Here is a 14,994-nt window from a genome sequence, read left to right on the forward strand (position 1 = left end):
TTAAGGACCAGCACCAACACTGCACCTGTCTTTGGCAGGAAAAGGAAAAGGCTGGGCAAAATGAACCTGCTACTCCTGGTGTTGCCTGAGGAGGAAGGTGGTCAAGGCTGTGGACAATCACTGTTTCTGAAAGAAGCCCCCAGCGTCTGTTTCTCCTCAAGGACTTCCTCCTCCTCAGGGCTGTTTTGTCATCAGAGAAGCACTCGGCTGAGCAGTCACTGGGCAATGGGTGGCTGTCATTTCCCTCTTCAAACAAAACTTCTCGATTCAGATCTGCAAGATCCACTGAAATTAGTCTTCTGTTTCTGTGCCTAGATAATGAGGTCTTTAGGGGAAATTGTGGAGAAGTGTAGTCATTGCCTTCCTGAAAGGAATTTGCAGTTGGTTCCTACCTGCTTTCCTTTCAGTGCAGAGGAGAGAACCTTCCTGAAGCAGGGCAGCTGCTGCTCAGCCTTGACAGAGCTGGGCTTCTGGAAGGGCCATTCACTTCATGATACCCCATGGGTACCTTTTAGTTGTAAGATGTGTAGACAAAAGCCCCAAACAGTTTTAACCCATAGGAAAATGCAGGTATATTTAATAACAAGAAGAACCTTTGCCACATGCACACTTGCAAGGCGAGGGAGGGTATTTTCCCCGACTCCTACAATTCCCTTGGGGATGGGAACTCATTTTATTGGTAATCGGTGGTCACTACAGTACAGACCTCAGCTTTAGCTTCACCCCATATTTGGCACTTCTAGGTTTCTCTCTTAGAGGACTCCTTTTTTCTAGCTCCCTAAATTTCTTTGACTCAAAGCTGTACCTTTTTGCTTTATTCCTGAACTAAGATGCCATCTAGAAATGTTCTTAGTGTCAGGCATGATTAACTTGCAGTTAAACACACTAATGTTAATATAAGATTTTTGTGTGTGTCCAGGCTGGACAGGACTCTGAGAAACCCGCTCTAGTGGAAGGTGTCCCTGCCCATGGCAGGGGGGGTTGGAAGTAGATGATCTTTAAGGTCCCTTCCAACTCAAAGTATTCTATGGCTGTAGTGAGGTAGATGGCACAGAAAAACATGAGTCATATAACTGTCCATCCCCACCATCACACCTGACCCTTTATCATACTGTGTTTGCACAAAGGGAGGAGAACGGAGATTCTGCCAGCAGCCTGCTGTAATTGTGGCATAGCCTAACTGCCATCACGAGCTTCTTCGAGTTTTGTGAAATGGATGAGGATTTCTGAAGGAGGAGGAAAATACCAAAATGTCATCTTCTGGCACTCCCTTGTCTTCCCATCAGTGAGGTGGACCCTGGAATTGCACCACACACATCTAACGTCACCGGTCCTAATGGCATAAGTGGCAGTAGTGGTGCCAGATGTTACCTTCTCGAGCTGAAACTGCAGCCTGAGGGCAAAGGGGTCAACGGCATGGCTTGGCAACAGGGAAATCATGGCACAGCATGAGGGCTTCATAATTCAGAATGAGCTGGCCCTAGGTGTCAGTGCTGGGAGGTGAACGTGCAAACAGCATATTTGGAAATCAGGAAGATCCTTGCCAGTGCCAACAGTTGTGTATCTGGGTTCCATTTTGACCTTGGGACCAGGCTGTATTGCAGGGGTCCCAGATCCTTTCTGTTCCTTGGAGGACTCTCTCTCTCCTGCCATTCTTGCCATCTGAATCACTGCTTTCCCCACATGTTTATGTCTTCCCTCAACCTGCTCTCCCTCACAAACACTGCCCAGTCTGTTTCTTATTTCCTGCTTCTCCAGGTCTGTGTGCTCCCACTCTTCTCCTTGGATTCCAGCAGGGAAAGTAGGAAATGCCTGGAAGAGCATCTCCCATGGAGCTGGGCAGCATTTCCTCCATCAGGGAGCAGCAATTCTACACGCAACTGTATCCTGTCCTTGTTGAATTGACAGCAGCTTCCCAGTGGTGGCAAAAGGCACTGCCTGATCCCCTTCTTCCTGCCATGCTTCCTAAATCAGGGCACAGAGAGAGCAGAACTTCTTGATAAATCAACAGCTATACTTTAAAAATAAGAAAGGGGTGGGGGAGAGAATGCTGTGTTTTGAAAAAATCTCATTCTCAGATATTGCCAACTAACTTTCAGCAGAACTTGAAAAATTAAGTAAACAAGCAACAACAACAAGAAACAGGAAAAAAAAAAACCTCCCACAACCAAACCCAACTGAACAACTGTGTTAGAAGGCAAGTCTGGCAAGTGAAAGAATCAAACCGAGCAGCGTTCTTCAAACTATGACCAAGAGCCCTATTTGCAGGGCTTTGAGTCACTTTAAACATAAAAGCTAACTCAAAAACATAACTGTACTTGGGTGTCAACTCAGCTATTGCATAGCTTGGAAGTGTGATACACAACTAAAATGTCTGCTGGTATAGTGAGACAAAAAAAAAAGCTCTTCCTTTTTCATGTGGACTGTGACCAGTTTCGAGAAACCATTTCCCATTTCCTGCCTTCACTGCACTCATGATCTGTGCGCACGGGCTGGTAACGGACATCGCTACAGACAGGTCTGTGATAACCACACAGATGAACTAGTGTTTGTCCTTAGCCCCTCCGATTTCAGTGGGCTGCAGATAGCTGCATTTGCAGTAAATCTTTTAATGTCAAGCTTCTGGCTTTCTCTGGAATTCCTTTGAAAGGCGAGAGACCGTGTTTTCTTTTGTCCATGGAGTTCCCATTTTTTCATGGAAGGATAACAAGAAAAGCCTGTGAAGAAGTGCTGAGCAAGAACAGAAAGAATGGTAGCTATTTAATACGAGAGAGTGAAAGCGTGGAAGGAGCCTTGTGTCTCTGTGTTTTGTAAGTAGTCTAATCCTAAATTGTTAATGGGTTCTCAGATAGATCAAAAGACAAGTGTTCATCTTCTCTGACATTCCTAAGTTCTTCCCTAATATCAGCAGACTCTGAGAGGGTGTGTATATGTATTCAAGTAACGCTGGTTGCCTTTGGCTTCCTTTATAGTGAGTGGTGAGAGGGTGGCATTTGCCAAAGACATTTCATACAACAGAGGGTAGATGAACTGTAACCTGCTGATGCCGGTCTCCCTCTGCAGACAATAAGGGGAGCCCAGAGAAAACAGCTTAGCCTGCCAAAACGTGGTAAGGACCTTACTCAAATGATGAGTAAATAGCATTTTGGCACTGTTGGGACACTGAAAAATCTCTCAGTAGGTTACAAAAGAGTTCATTCTTTGTGGGCACTTTATCTGATGAAAGCCTAGCCTTGTACTTTAAAGGAATTTTATCTGATGTAAGAACATAAGCTGAGATAGAAAGCTATAATATCCCACTTGAATAATATGACAAGTCCATGAACAAGATGGGCATAGAAAATTGTTACTTCCCGTCCTTAACTTCAATTACTACAATTAAATTTTTATTATTTTCTTTTGCTGTAGGGTATAGCACTTTTATTTCCTTTTCAAGAAGCCTGTTTTATGCTTTTCATATATAATTGATCTGTTCCCAATGCATTCAAAGTTTATAAATTCGTAACTCACTCTGTCTTTGTTTGACCCTAGGAGGCTTTACAGTCTCCTTGAGGATGGCTTTGAGTGTGACAGGAAAAAGTTTTCACACCACATCTAATTAATTCAAAAATATCAGAAAATGTTTTTTATCAGTAATCAAAAATGTATTTCTTTTGAAGCAAATCAAAGGAGAAGGGAGAAAAAGGGAGAGAGAAATGGAGGACTGTGAGGTCAGTGGGTAGAAGAAAGGAGGTCCGTGAAATGACAGAGTAAGGAGAAGGGGAACGGCAAGAGGGGGGCAAACGGATCTGTGGGAACTTGCTTTCAGTATGGTATAGAAGGAGAAAACGTAAAGGGTGAGGAGGGGGCAGGGAGCATGGGACAGAAAGGGCATGCACACCCTGCCAGAAGGGACAAATGGAGATCCTGGCACAGAGGAAGAATGCCGGTGTTGGTCCCTGATGTGGGAGGATGGCTGTTGGGATCTCATGCAGTGGAGGTAAATGAGAAAGCGAAAGACTACTGTGGCGTGTGATGAGTTTGAGCTACTGATGTAACAGAGGGCGCGTATACAGAGTGCATTGCGGGCCCATGCAAGCTGACATGAAGGTTAGGCTTGCTGCCACACTAACACAGCTGGATTTCCCCTCCTCTTCCTCCTTCTCCTTTTTTTTTTTTTTTAAGGCAAAGCAGATCTACCCCGTGATAGTTTGCAGATATGCTTTTGCCTGTCAAATGCTCTGGGCAGGGATATGAAAACTCATGTGACTTCCAGCTAGCCTCTGTCTGTTTTCAGTGTTCAAAACTGTCAAAGACTTCAGCGTTTAGTGTATTTGACTGGAACTCGTGAACTAACAAGTGTAATAGTTTCACTGTAGGGGTGACAGCAATGGTGTAAGATATACTGGCTTGCAGAGGTGAAAGCAAGGTTGTCTTCAGATAGCAAATGGGACAGTAATGGTGTATTGGCTCAGAATTTGCCCAGAGACTGGACGGTCGGTTAGTCGTTGGCTGTGCAGAGTAAAGCTGTCCTAAAACTGGAGGCAGTCGGCACTGAAACTCTCAGTGCTGTTTCAAGACAACCTTTGGATTAGAAGTGCCTCTTAAAACATTGCTCAGCACCTAACACAGCTGATGCACATACTGATGCACACCGCTCAGATTAGCTGATCCATGGGCAGAGGTACTGACCCACCTGCTAGAAAAAACAACCAACTTCTTGTGTCCTCTACTGACTGGGGCATGGGGGGAGGGCACTCCCATGGAGGATCAGGGAGTCAGAATGGTGGGACCTGTTCAAAAGCATCTCTTCTCTAATGGGGCATGGTGCACAGCTCTGCTGATACGTCTTACGCCACAGCACACTGCCGCTTTCATCCAAAGCTGTCCCAGGTCTCTGCCAGTGCCTCAGTCCAGACCTGCTGCTCTTCCTACTCTTCTCCTTATGGTTCAACATGCCATTCTCCCAAAAAAGCCTCCTCTCACCCTGCTTTTCTGCCACTGGATCTCCCTGGTGCCCAGACCAGGCACGTTGTTGATTTGTACCTTACACAGCTGTTGGTAAGCATTTCATAGTTAATGTGAAAACAGAAATTTCCATTTTAATGGTACTTTCATGTTTATTTAGTAAAAGTTACAGTAGCCAAATAATATTCAGACAGTAACCTTTCAAAGTTTAGATGATCAGCAAAGAATAAGTTTCAAAAATTATCAGTTTCTCGTATTTTTTTTTTCCTCACTTCTGCATCTATATTTAAAGAATGCACACCCACATTTATAACTTATTCAGGAACATCTGAATTTCCACAGGTATCTCAAGGAGGAAAAAAAAAAACCCAAAAGATGCATCTCTGTGATGCAACTCTTCGAATTAAAGTAAATCTGTTCTAACTGGAAGTCTTGTCCTGATCTCAGTCCATAGTAACCTTCTTTCGCAGAACGAAGTCTTTTATTTTCAGAGTAGCTATTCATTTATGCGCAAGTCCCCTGAGCTGGGTTTTCACCCTAAGGTTCTCCCTCTCGTGACAGCTCAATTGATGTAGCTACAGCTGAAATCCCTCTGATGAACATGCATACCAGTTAAAAAAAACTTGTTTTCAGGTACTGCTCCACGGCCCACACACATCCCCCCCGCCTTGCTTACGTGTAGTGTACAACGCTTTGCAACTTTACTGCCTTTTTTTGATCATGGTCATCAACTCCAGTTCATCGTCTGAATAGCTGCCATTGCGGTATTTGATCAAGTTTTTATCTCTGTTGACAAAGTATATCCAAAGCCATCAGTAGCCTCAGTGTTCAAACACCTGCATATTATTAAAAACAGTAATATCTAAAATCCCGGGAAATGCACAGGAAGAATGATTTTCTTAGAAGCAGGACCTGCGCAGTCATTTTCTGGGTGCTCGAGGCCATTTTCTGCCAACATCTCTCCAAGAATTCAACATCTGTTTTTTGATACAACTTCAAAATTAAGTTTAAGGAGGTATCGGACGTGAGGAGGATAAGAAGCTAGATGAGAGGATGGGATGTCTGTGGAATTAAATCCTATATAAAGGCCTGTGTTAGGTTTAGTTACTATGTTCTTGGAAACCTCTGGTTATATTCATCTTCTGTTTCAAGATGTGAAATGTTCTCTCATTTTGCAAGCTCTAGACTGCCTTCTGTTTTGCTTTTCTATCTCTGCCTCATTCCATTTTACTGCACAACTTCCCGTGCCTTTAATACTACCTGCTATTTGCAGACATTTCTCACCTCGTGCTTTGTTAACAAGGTGGTATCTCTTCCTTCCGGTCCTTTCGGCAGCCGGAATCAGAGACGCGGCCCGCTGTTAAGTCCCTAATACCATACATGCTCTTGAGTATATGTCCAGTATCATATACAGCTCCAGCTATAGTCTGGTCAGATCAAACATATTCTAGGTTGAAGTAGCCTGGTACCTGATGACATCTGGACTACATGAAGGTACTGACAGCTCAGGGGGTCACTGTGTGGGGCAGCGGGAGGGGAATGACAGTATGAATTTGTGGTGCTGCAATTAGCTGAGGGTTCCCACGAGGAAAGCAGGTTTCATGAAAAACATTCTGCCACTTTACACTCCCGTGTATGCTATGGCAACCCCCTCACCTGTTCTCTTCTTCAGAGGAATGCCAGCAGATCTTATGTGAAAGGTGAACTGCAAGTTTTCTGCAGAATCGTTCTTTAGCACTACTGAGATGAAATGGTTTTGTTTCTCTCTCCCCCGTCACTTCCTCCCCAGCTTCTATCAATCAATGTGGTAGAGGACATTTGCAAAGACAGTCTTTCAGAGCATCACTCCAGGCCAATGTACTTGTTTCCATACAGCGTTGCAGCCTTGTGTCATATCCCAGGTGGATCTTTCATCCTTGTTCTCAGCTGTAGATCAGTATTTTGAAAGGTGACTGCTTCTTTTGTGTATGTGGCAATTAGCTGAAAGCCAGCCCATTTTCCCCTGGGGTACGACTTCAGGGAAAGGAGCGTACCTCACTTTTGTCTCTGTAGCTAGTTAGGTCATCCTTACAGCTCCATTTTTGAAGGAGGGGTACATATTAGCACCGTCTGCCCGTTGCGAACAGGTTGTCCAGTGGTTAGTCCAACCTGGTGTAAAGTCTGACAGTTGAGCAGGCCAGGCTCCCCTTCTCGCTGCGGATGGAGACACTGCAGTTCTCAATGACACATGTGCCAGCCCTTTGTTGACAGTTTATTCCATGTTGACATGTGTCCAAATGGTTTCTGGTGCCATGAAGCAGTTCTGGTGGTGAGCAAGGACTTGGGCACCCTGTGGAAGTGAGGGCTCTTCACCTACATGGCACCCACAGCGGGATTCCAGGGTCTGGTTTGTGGCTTACTGTCTCAGAACAAGTAATACAAATTCTTAGTGGCCCCCAGCCCTTTCTGGATGTATAAACTTGAAGCATTTTCACTGCTTTGACTTACTGGATCTCGTTTATTGGAGCTGTAGTAGTACAAAGCTCAGATAGGAAACGCACCTAAGGAGCTAGAGGAAAGCTCAGGCAGTTAGCAGGTGTGGAGGTGAGCTAGCTGGACATGCTTATCAAGATCTACACTAAGCAAAGTGCAGTGACGGCAGATCCAACACAGCACTCAGCTGCATTTACTGTACGTGGCCTAACTCTGCAGGGCAAAAAAGAGTACCATAAACTTGGTCCAAAATCAAACAGATCTGCGTAGCAATGTACAGGGGTTTAGAACTGAATTGGCAAGGCATGATAAAGTAATGTTTGCATTTCTGAGGATTAAGAAAGCAACATGCATGACTAATTTCATCTAACAGACAAATAAACATACGACTCAGCAAACCTCAATTATTTTGAAAGCTCCAATATATGAATCAAATGGAAAAGTAAATGCCTATATATATATAATTGATGCTATTTAGCATCAGGCATTCCTTTAGATTTCTTTGTTTGCTTTTAGTCTTTCACTGTATTGCAGTTTACTTTAAGGCACAAGCAAACGGACAAAAAACAATCTGGCTGTCAAGATCTGCGGTAGCAGCCTAAGCAAGTTACAATGGTCTTAGAGTTGATAAAGAGCATCATGCATACAACAATGTTTTTCACAGCTTTGAAGAACTCATCTACACTTACTGTATCTTCAGGAATCACCAAGGATATTTTAGAATACAGGTGAGTAATTCTCATTTCAACTGTAAAGATTGCACTAAATATCATTGTCTGGACTTAAAAAATTAATATACATAAGCACATCACCTTAGAAAATATTTCCAAGTTGGCTTTCTTCTCTACTCAATTCTTGACTTTTTAATGTTATTATTATGTTTGAGCTCAGAAGTAGCTTTGATCTTTGTAAAATTCCCACATAACCTAAGTGGATCTGATCAGCAACTTTCTGATTTGACCATTACTTTTTGATAGCATTGAAGAAAAATCACTTTTGTTATTTGTTGCTGTTCCTAGTTACCTTTTTCTATTTGAAAGCTCTGTCATTGCACCCATCATCTTGTAGGGATTTGGAATATTGCAATGATCCTTTTGGTTTAAAGAGACATGTCTCTAATTCTGTGTGATTCTGAGGCACCTGAAATGATGACCCCAGATAATGCTGCTCGTTTCTTGAATAAGTGTTAAGAGCAGACTGCACCAATCCAATCCCTGGACAAGGTGAGAGGACACTTAAAAAGCTGGCTCACTCCCCTGATTGTAGTTGGACATCCCACAAGGCTGCCAACAATTAAGTAACATTTAAGTGGAATGAGAAACTCACTCCATAGAGGACACACCAAGCTCTCATACGCTGGTAAGTTCTTGCTGATTAGTGGTTTGGACTGAGTACAGAAGACACAACTGCCTAAGAAGAAGAATGGCTTGCAGACAAAAAATAATCCATTTTGGACTATAGCCACTCTACTGGGGTTTGCTGTCATGCTTATCAGCTTACCATTTTTTCAAACCCAGTTTTGCTTACAAGGTTTTGCCAAGAATGTGAAAGAAGACTTCCGTTCTTCAAATTTTTAAGTCAGGTTGTGTTGGCTTACTAAAATAATAGACCAAAATAATATGTTTTTGGTGGAGAGGAGATTGTTTGCAGTGTTCTAAGGGCCGTATTCAGCCATGAACTTTCTAAGTAGACAGCAACCAGCAGCTAAGCACCCACACAGCTGCTCGTTCCCTCCACCTCTTTAGCAGGACAGAGTCAGGGAGAAGAGAGCACGAAGAGCAAAAGTGAGGAAACTCCTGGCTCAAGATAAAAGACAGTTTAATAGGTGAAGCAAAGCTGTGCACGTAAGCAAAGCAAAGAAGGAGTTTAGTCACTATTTCAATCGGGAGGCAGGTGTTTAGCCACCTCCTGGAAAGCAGGGCCTCGGCAGGCGTAATGGTTACTTGAGAAGACGTATGCCATAACCACGAACGTCCCCACTTCCCCTGAGCTTTTATTGCTGAGCCCAGTGTCAGACGGGATGGCATGGGTCGGGATGGCCCGGCCCCTTGGTCAATTCAGGTCTGCTGTCCTGCTGTGTCCCCTCCCAGCATCTTGTGCACCCCCAGCCTATGTGCTGGGGGAGCAGAGTGCGAAAAGAGACAACCTCAAGGCTACGTGATCACTGTTCAGCAACAGCCAAACACACCAGTGTTTTGTCAACGCTGGTTTGGTCACACATGCAAAACACAGTACTATACAGGCTGCTACGAGGAAAGTTAACTCGATCCCAGCCAGACTCAGTACACAGAAGCAGTGGCAACCAGTCCATACAAGGCTGAAGGAAAGATAAAGGATGCAGAAAACCAAAGAAAATACAGACACGTTTCTTTGTTAGAAAGCAAAAGAAGCAAAACCAAAGCCTCACTCACTTTTAATGAGTAGGACCCTTGCTGTGAGTAGAGCTGATTAATGTGCTTACTGTCTGCTACTGTACTGAAGTCACCAGCCTTTCAAAATCTTTGTACAGCTCTCGGGCAGGGGCTGTGCCATGGAAGCCGTTCAGTCCAGCTGTAGGAACCCACACATTAAAAAGCAGCTTGTGAAAATGCTGTTCTCCTGCTTAGGGTTGTTTGGCTTCAGGTGTCTCCTATGCAAGTCAGAAAGCTGGACAAATAATAAACTGCCTAAAAGTGAAAGGTGATGCCAGGGACTTCCATGTGGATCCTCAGGCATATCCTCTGCACATATCCTTTGCTTGACAATGCTGATATTTTGCAAAACATTTGGCTTCTGCTTGACACAGTTGTTTAAATACAACATTTTAAATAAGAGCTAAATATGTTGCCCCAGACTTGTGCTCTAAGACCCGAGGGAAGTCTGTAATGATGTCACTCCTGGACAATCTACTGTAGTGGATTGCTGCAGCACACATCTGAGCCAATATTCTAAACTGATGTTCTTTTTTTTATTTTAAAGAAATAGGTGGTGAGGAAGGTTGCACTTAGTGCCATAACCACACCACCAAACAGGTGTCCCTAGTGTTTTAAGGGTAGTACAATATTCTGTCACCAAATCTGTTGACAAAACAGCTCCTTGGCAAACAGGAAACAACCTATCATTCCTTTCATTTAGGGGACTCTGTGTGAAGGGCAGTTGCAAAAACACCTTTATTTCCCTTTCCTTGCAGACTACTGAAGGTGTTCCAGACAGGATCTTCAGAACGTTAAAGGACCTAATATACACTTTTGAAAAGCCAAATCAAGGACTAGTAACAAACCTCTGCTACCCAGTAAAGAAACAAAAGGCCTCGCAAAGAAACCAGAAGTTCAAGTCAGGAAAGGATGACATTTATGACGGTGAGAAACTTAGGTCAGCCTTTGTGGGTTTTCTTTTAAGACAACTACATTGGCAGGGTTGGGGTGAACAGTTGCTATGTGTCCTCTGAGACCAGCTCAGAGTGGACAGAATTTCAACATCCTTCCTTCTCATGTTATCATGTTCCCTGGAAAATGGTTATTCCCAGCTCACAGGTTACGTACCCTCATCCACTACAAATGAACAAATTAAAACTTCAAGAGATACAGAAGGCAAAGCATGATGTTGCCCACAGCTCACTCCTTCATGAGTGTTGATGCTTCTTGGCTAGGGAAGGCTGAGGACCAGTTTTACCCAATGTGGTTCTGCCAAGCGGCCAGGCCCCTGCACTTCACTGGGATTTGAGGCTGTCTTTTACCTTCATTGTGCAGGTTGAAAGTGATTTTTATACCAAAATCAAACTCAGTTATTTTTGACATGCTAGGGAAAAAAAAAAATCCAAATAGTTTGTGGTTTGTTGTCATTTCTATTAAAACATGACTAATATTTTAAGTTAGTGTGTTGAAAATAAGAAGCATATAGCCTTGTGCTCAGGTTCACAGGTTTGGAACCAGAGAGTTCAGTCTCTGGTTGATCTTCTGCTAATTAACGCTCACAAGTCGCAGGTATAAGATAAAGACACAACATTTCTACCTGATGGAAATATTATGCAAATGCATACCATAAAGATGGAGGTTTTCACAAAGTGGTAGACCATGTTTTATAGTCTCATGCTATCTGTACGTCATTGGTTTGGGGAAAATAAATAGAGAGACTATTGGTAACTTGCCAGCATCCCTCACATGCTTCTGAAAGCCACTCTTTGTATTACTGCTGTATGATGCTCAGCTGCAGTATCCAGCAGGTCACAGGCTGCCAAATAACCTGGAAACTCTTCTGGGTCCTCTTGACTAAGTGTAACGAGAGCCACAGTGAGAGCATGCGTGAGCAAGGGAAATCCTTTCACTAAGTACAGTTATCGAAAGGGAGAAAATCGTGGAGCATCCAATCTTCTGCGTGGTTTGTACCTCCTGATGGTACGACAGACGCTGCTTTTTTCCACACAACAGCAGCGCAGCAGCTCTGGGGGTCCCTGCGTCAAGCAGACAGGATGGGAAGGGGTGAGCTGCCCCCACCACTTCCTGCACTAAGCTGCATTTTTAAGGGCCAGTGCAGCAACAACCTTGCCGGGAGGAACAGTAACAACGAGCCATTTCTAGTGTCTCCAACATTTCATTATCACTGGTATCACTAAGGCAGGCATGACCCATTTGCTCTAAAAAGGCTTTTATTGTGTCTTGTCATTGTTGCCTCAGGGAGATGGAAAACACTGCAGTAACATAGATATATTTTTAGGAAAAAATCAGATATAATACATATTTTATTGTCTGGTCCTGCAATGTGAATTTTTCTAGAAGCTGCACAGGACTCACAGGACTCTGGACTCACAGGAAGGAAAACAAACCCGCTCATTTCACTATCAAAATGTTGGTAGTTGTCTGTAAAAGTGGAAGCTTTTAGAAATAATCAGATTACATTGGAACTGTTGCTGTTCAATTTCAATTCAAATTTCACTTATAGAGGACTCCAAACTCCCCCGTCAGGTTGCTTTATTACGTGCTCACAGGGAGAGGTTACACTAACCCCATGATGGATATCTCTCCAAAATGCAGACACCAGGTAAAACACCACAGTGCTTTCTAAAGTGAGCGCCACCTTTCTCTGGCCCTGTCCCTCGTGTCGCACCAGCAGCTGGCTTTGCGGCACGTGCAGGATTGAGCGCTCCAGAGCGACCAGTGGAACACCTCAAGGAACCGGATCACAATACTGGTTGTTGAACGTTTTGGACATGCCTAGCCTAGAAACGGCTTCTCTGAGGGTGGCTGCTTGAAGAGACAGTAGATTTCCACAGTGAAAATGGAGTCCCAAGCATTCAATTTCTGCCTTTCCCCTAGTTTCTCCAAAAACATGATAAATCTGACAAGGTCTAAGTGAGAAAGTTTTTTTCAGGCAGAGAGAGCTTTTCCCTTGGGTATTTATTTAGAGAAGAAAGGACATGTTATGCTATAGTCATAGCTATCTCCGCTACTGATCTGATTTACTAAGGATAGGCCATCCTGCTTACCGTGGGCTTTCAGAGCAGCCATTGGCAATGACGTCTTTTTTTTTTTTTTTAATTGATTTCTTTCCAGAAGTTGATGACAGTGATTATGTCAGTGTGTTACCCTGAATGATCTGCAACCTGACAATTTGAAGCCGCTGTTTCAGGCTGCGCCACAGCACAACGGATCAGCTGGGGATTCTCCGCTGTGGATCTGGACCTCTGGAAATAATCCCCTCCTTTTGCAGACTGTCAGAGCAGCAAATTGTCCTGGTAGATCCAGGACAAGCTACTACGTCCAGCAACAGAAGAACTATTTTTTCAAACAGACACATGCATACAGACACACACACATGTGTAGAGGGGGAAGGGGATCTGTATGCATGTACGTGTATTTTGGTTTTTCAGTCAGCAAACTGTCCAGGATGTCGTCTGCTACAGTGAACAAACTGTTAGAGGGCAGCAATATAAATATAATAATGGAATGTGCATAACACAGTAATTTATGGCAGAACAGATATATACTGATAAAAAACATACACAACAAAAATTCTCTTGGCATCATATGGTGCTCAAAAACCTCTAAACACTGTTAAACCTCTAAACTCTGATATTTTGTGCATGATTCATGTTACCTCATTGCTGGATAAGTGGACAGTATTTCAGGTATGTCAAGGAATACTAGTATTATCCTGCAGTTTGGAATAATCTAAATTAAAAAAAAAAAAGGTGTGTTAAATCCATGCCATAAAGAATTAATCAGCAATATGAAAATGGTTTGAAATACTTTTCATAATGATGAATGTCTCTGATAGATTACAAGAGGAATGCAAGTTCTATATGAACACATTCTTTTTTTAAAATACCTACTGTACATATGGGAATGTTTATTACATTTCATTTGTTACTGCCATTAGCTCTGCATTATAATGTGTATGGGTTTTGTTGGGGTTTGGAGTGTTTTTTTAATGTAAAAATTTGCTTTACTCTTACTCCTCATTTGAAATATTACATATATAATTTTGTTCTGAAGGCGGCCTGCAACTCGCAGCTAATGGCAGAACTGGAATATATTTCCTAGTTGTCCCAATCACTAGTACCAAATCCCTCTCTGTCTCTATGTGATCTTGAGGAAGACATTTATATTGGTCATGTGTTTGTTTAAGACCTTTCACAAACTATTTATGCATTTTAATGTGTAATACTAGTTAGATTTCTTACTATGATGTTTCTTTCATGCCTCTATTTGTTAAAGGACTTTTAGATCTTTCAGCGCTTTGGACTGGATTTAACAGTGCTAACAGTTTTTCATTCCACACTCAACTGGTACTTCTAGCATGAAGCAGAGAAAAATTCAGACTATTAATAAAAGCTGCCAATGCCAAAAATACTAACATACGTGTCCAAAAATCATTATTTGGAAGAAAGTAGTTGTCTATGTAAAATGATACTATTGGAAGGAAAAAACCCAACCCTTGCTCTGTAGAAGCAGGTACAGTGATGTGTCTTTTTATTTGCAGAATTCAGCAGCCTGCCTGGCAGTTGGTTATCACATGAATCAGACTGAGCAGCTGCTGTGCTGAGACATCCCAACGCCAGGTCCTTCACAGAACACGATGCTACAGGTTTTCTGAAATGACAGTCTCAGCAGTCCCCCACGTGCTCTGTCAGTCACACACTTGTGTTCGACCTTAGGAAAGGGCCAAGTCATAAGAAAACCTGGGACATCCCTCATGACTCCCTCAGGACCCAGCGGTGTTGGTCAACAGTGGATGAACATGAGCCAGCAGTGTGCCCAGGTGGCCAAGGCCAGTGGCATCCTGGCCTGTATCAGACAGTGTGGCCAGCAGGACTGGGGAAATGATTGCCCCCCTGGGCTCAGCACCGGTGAGGTCGCACCGTGAACAGGGTGTTCAGATTTTGGGCCCCTCACTAGGAGAAAGACACTGAGGTGCTGGAGCGTGCCCAGAGAAGGACAACGGAGCTGGCAGAGGGCCGAGAGCACAGGTCTGATGAGGAGGGGCTGAGGGAACTGGGGTTGCTGAGCCTGGAGAAGAGAAGGCTCAGGGGGGTCCTCATCGCTCCCTACAGCTACCGGAAAGGAGGTTGTAGCCAGGTGGGTGTCGCACTCTTCTGCC

The 14,994-nt window shown here is 43.5% G+C and overlaps 1 protein-coding gene across 1 annotated transcript; it reads left to right on the forward strand.

Annotated features, from left to right (window-relative positions):
- The first annotated feature begins 2,676 nt into the window (after nt 1–2,676).
- Nucleotides 2,677–12,985, forward strand: SH2D1B (SH2 domain containing 1B). Its single transcript, XM_010146772.1, has 4 exons — nt 2,677–2,810; nt 8,084–8,147; nt 10,589–10,757; nt 12,948–12,985. The coding sequence occupies exons 1-4, from the start codon at nt 2,677–2,679 to the stop codon at nt 12,983–12,985; spliced, it is 405 nt and encodes a 134-aa protein (XP_010145074.1).
- Nucleotides 12,986–14,994: the final 2,009 nt, after the last annotated feature.

This window comes from Eurypyga helias, unplaced genomic scaffold (genome assembly GCF_000690775.1).
Source record: "Eurypyga helias isolate BGI_N326 unplaced genomic scaffold, ASM69077v1 scaffold17462, whole genome shotgun sequence".
Lineage (NCBI taxonomy): Eukaryota > Metazoa > Chordata > Aves > Eurypygiformes > Eurypygidae > Eurypyga > Eurypyga helias.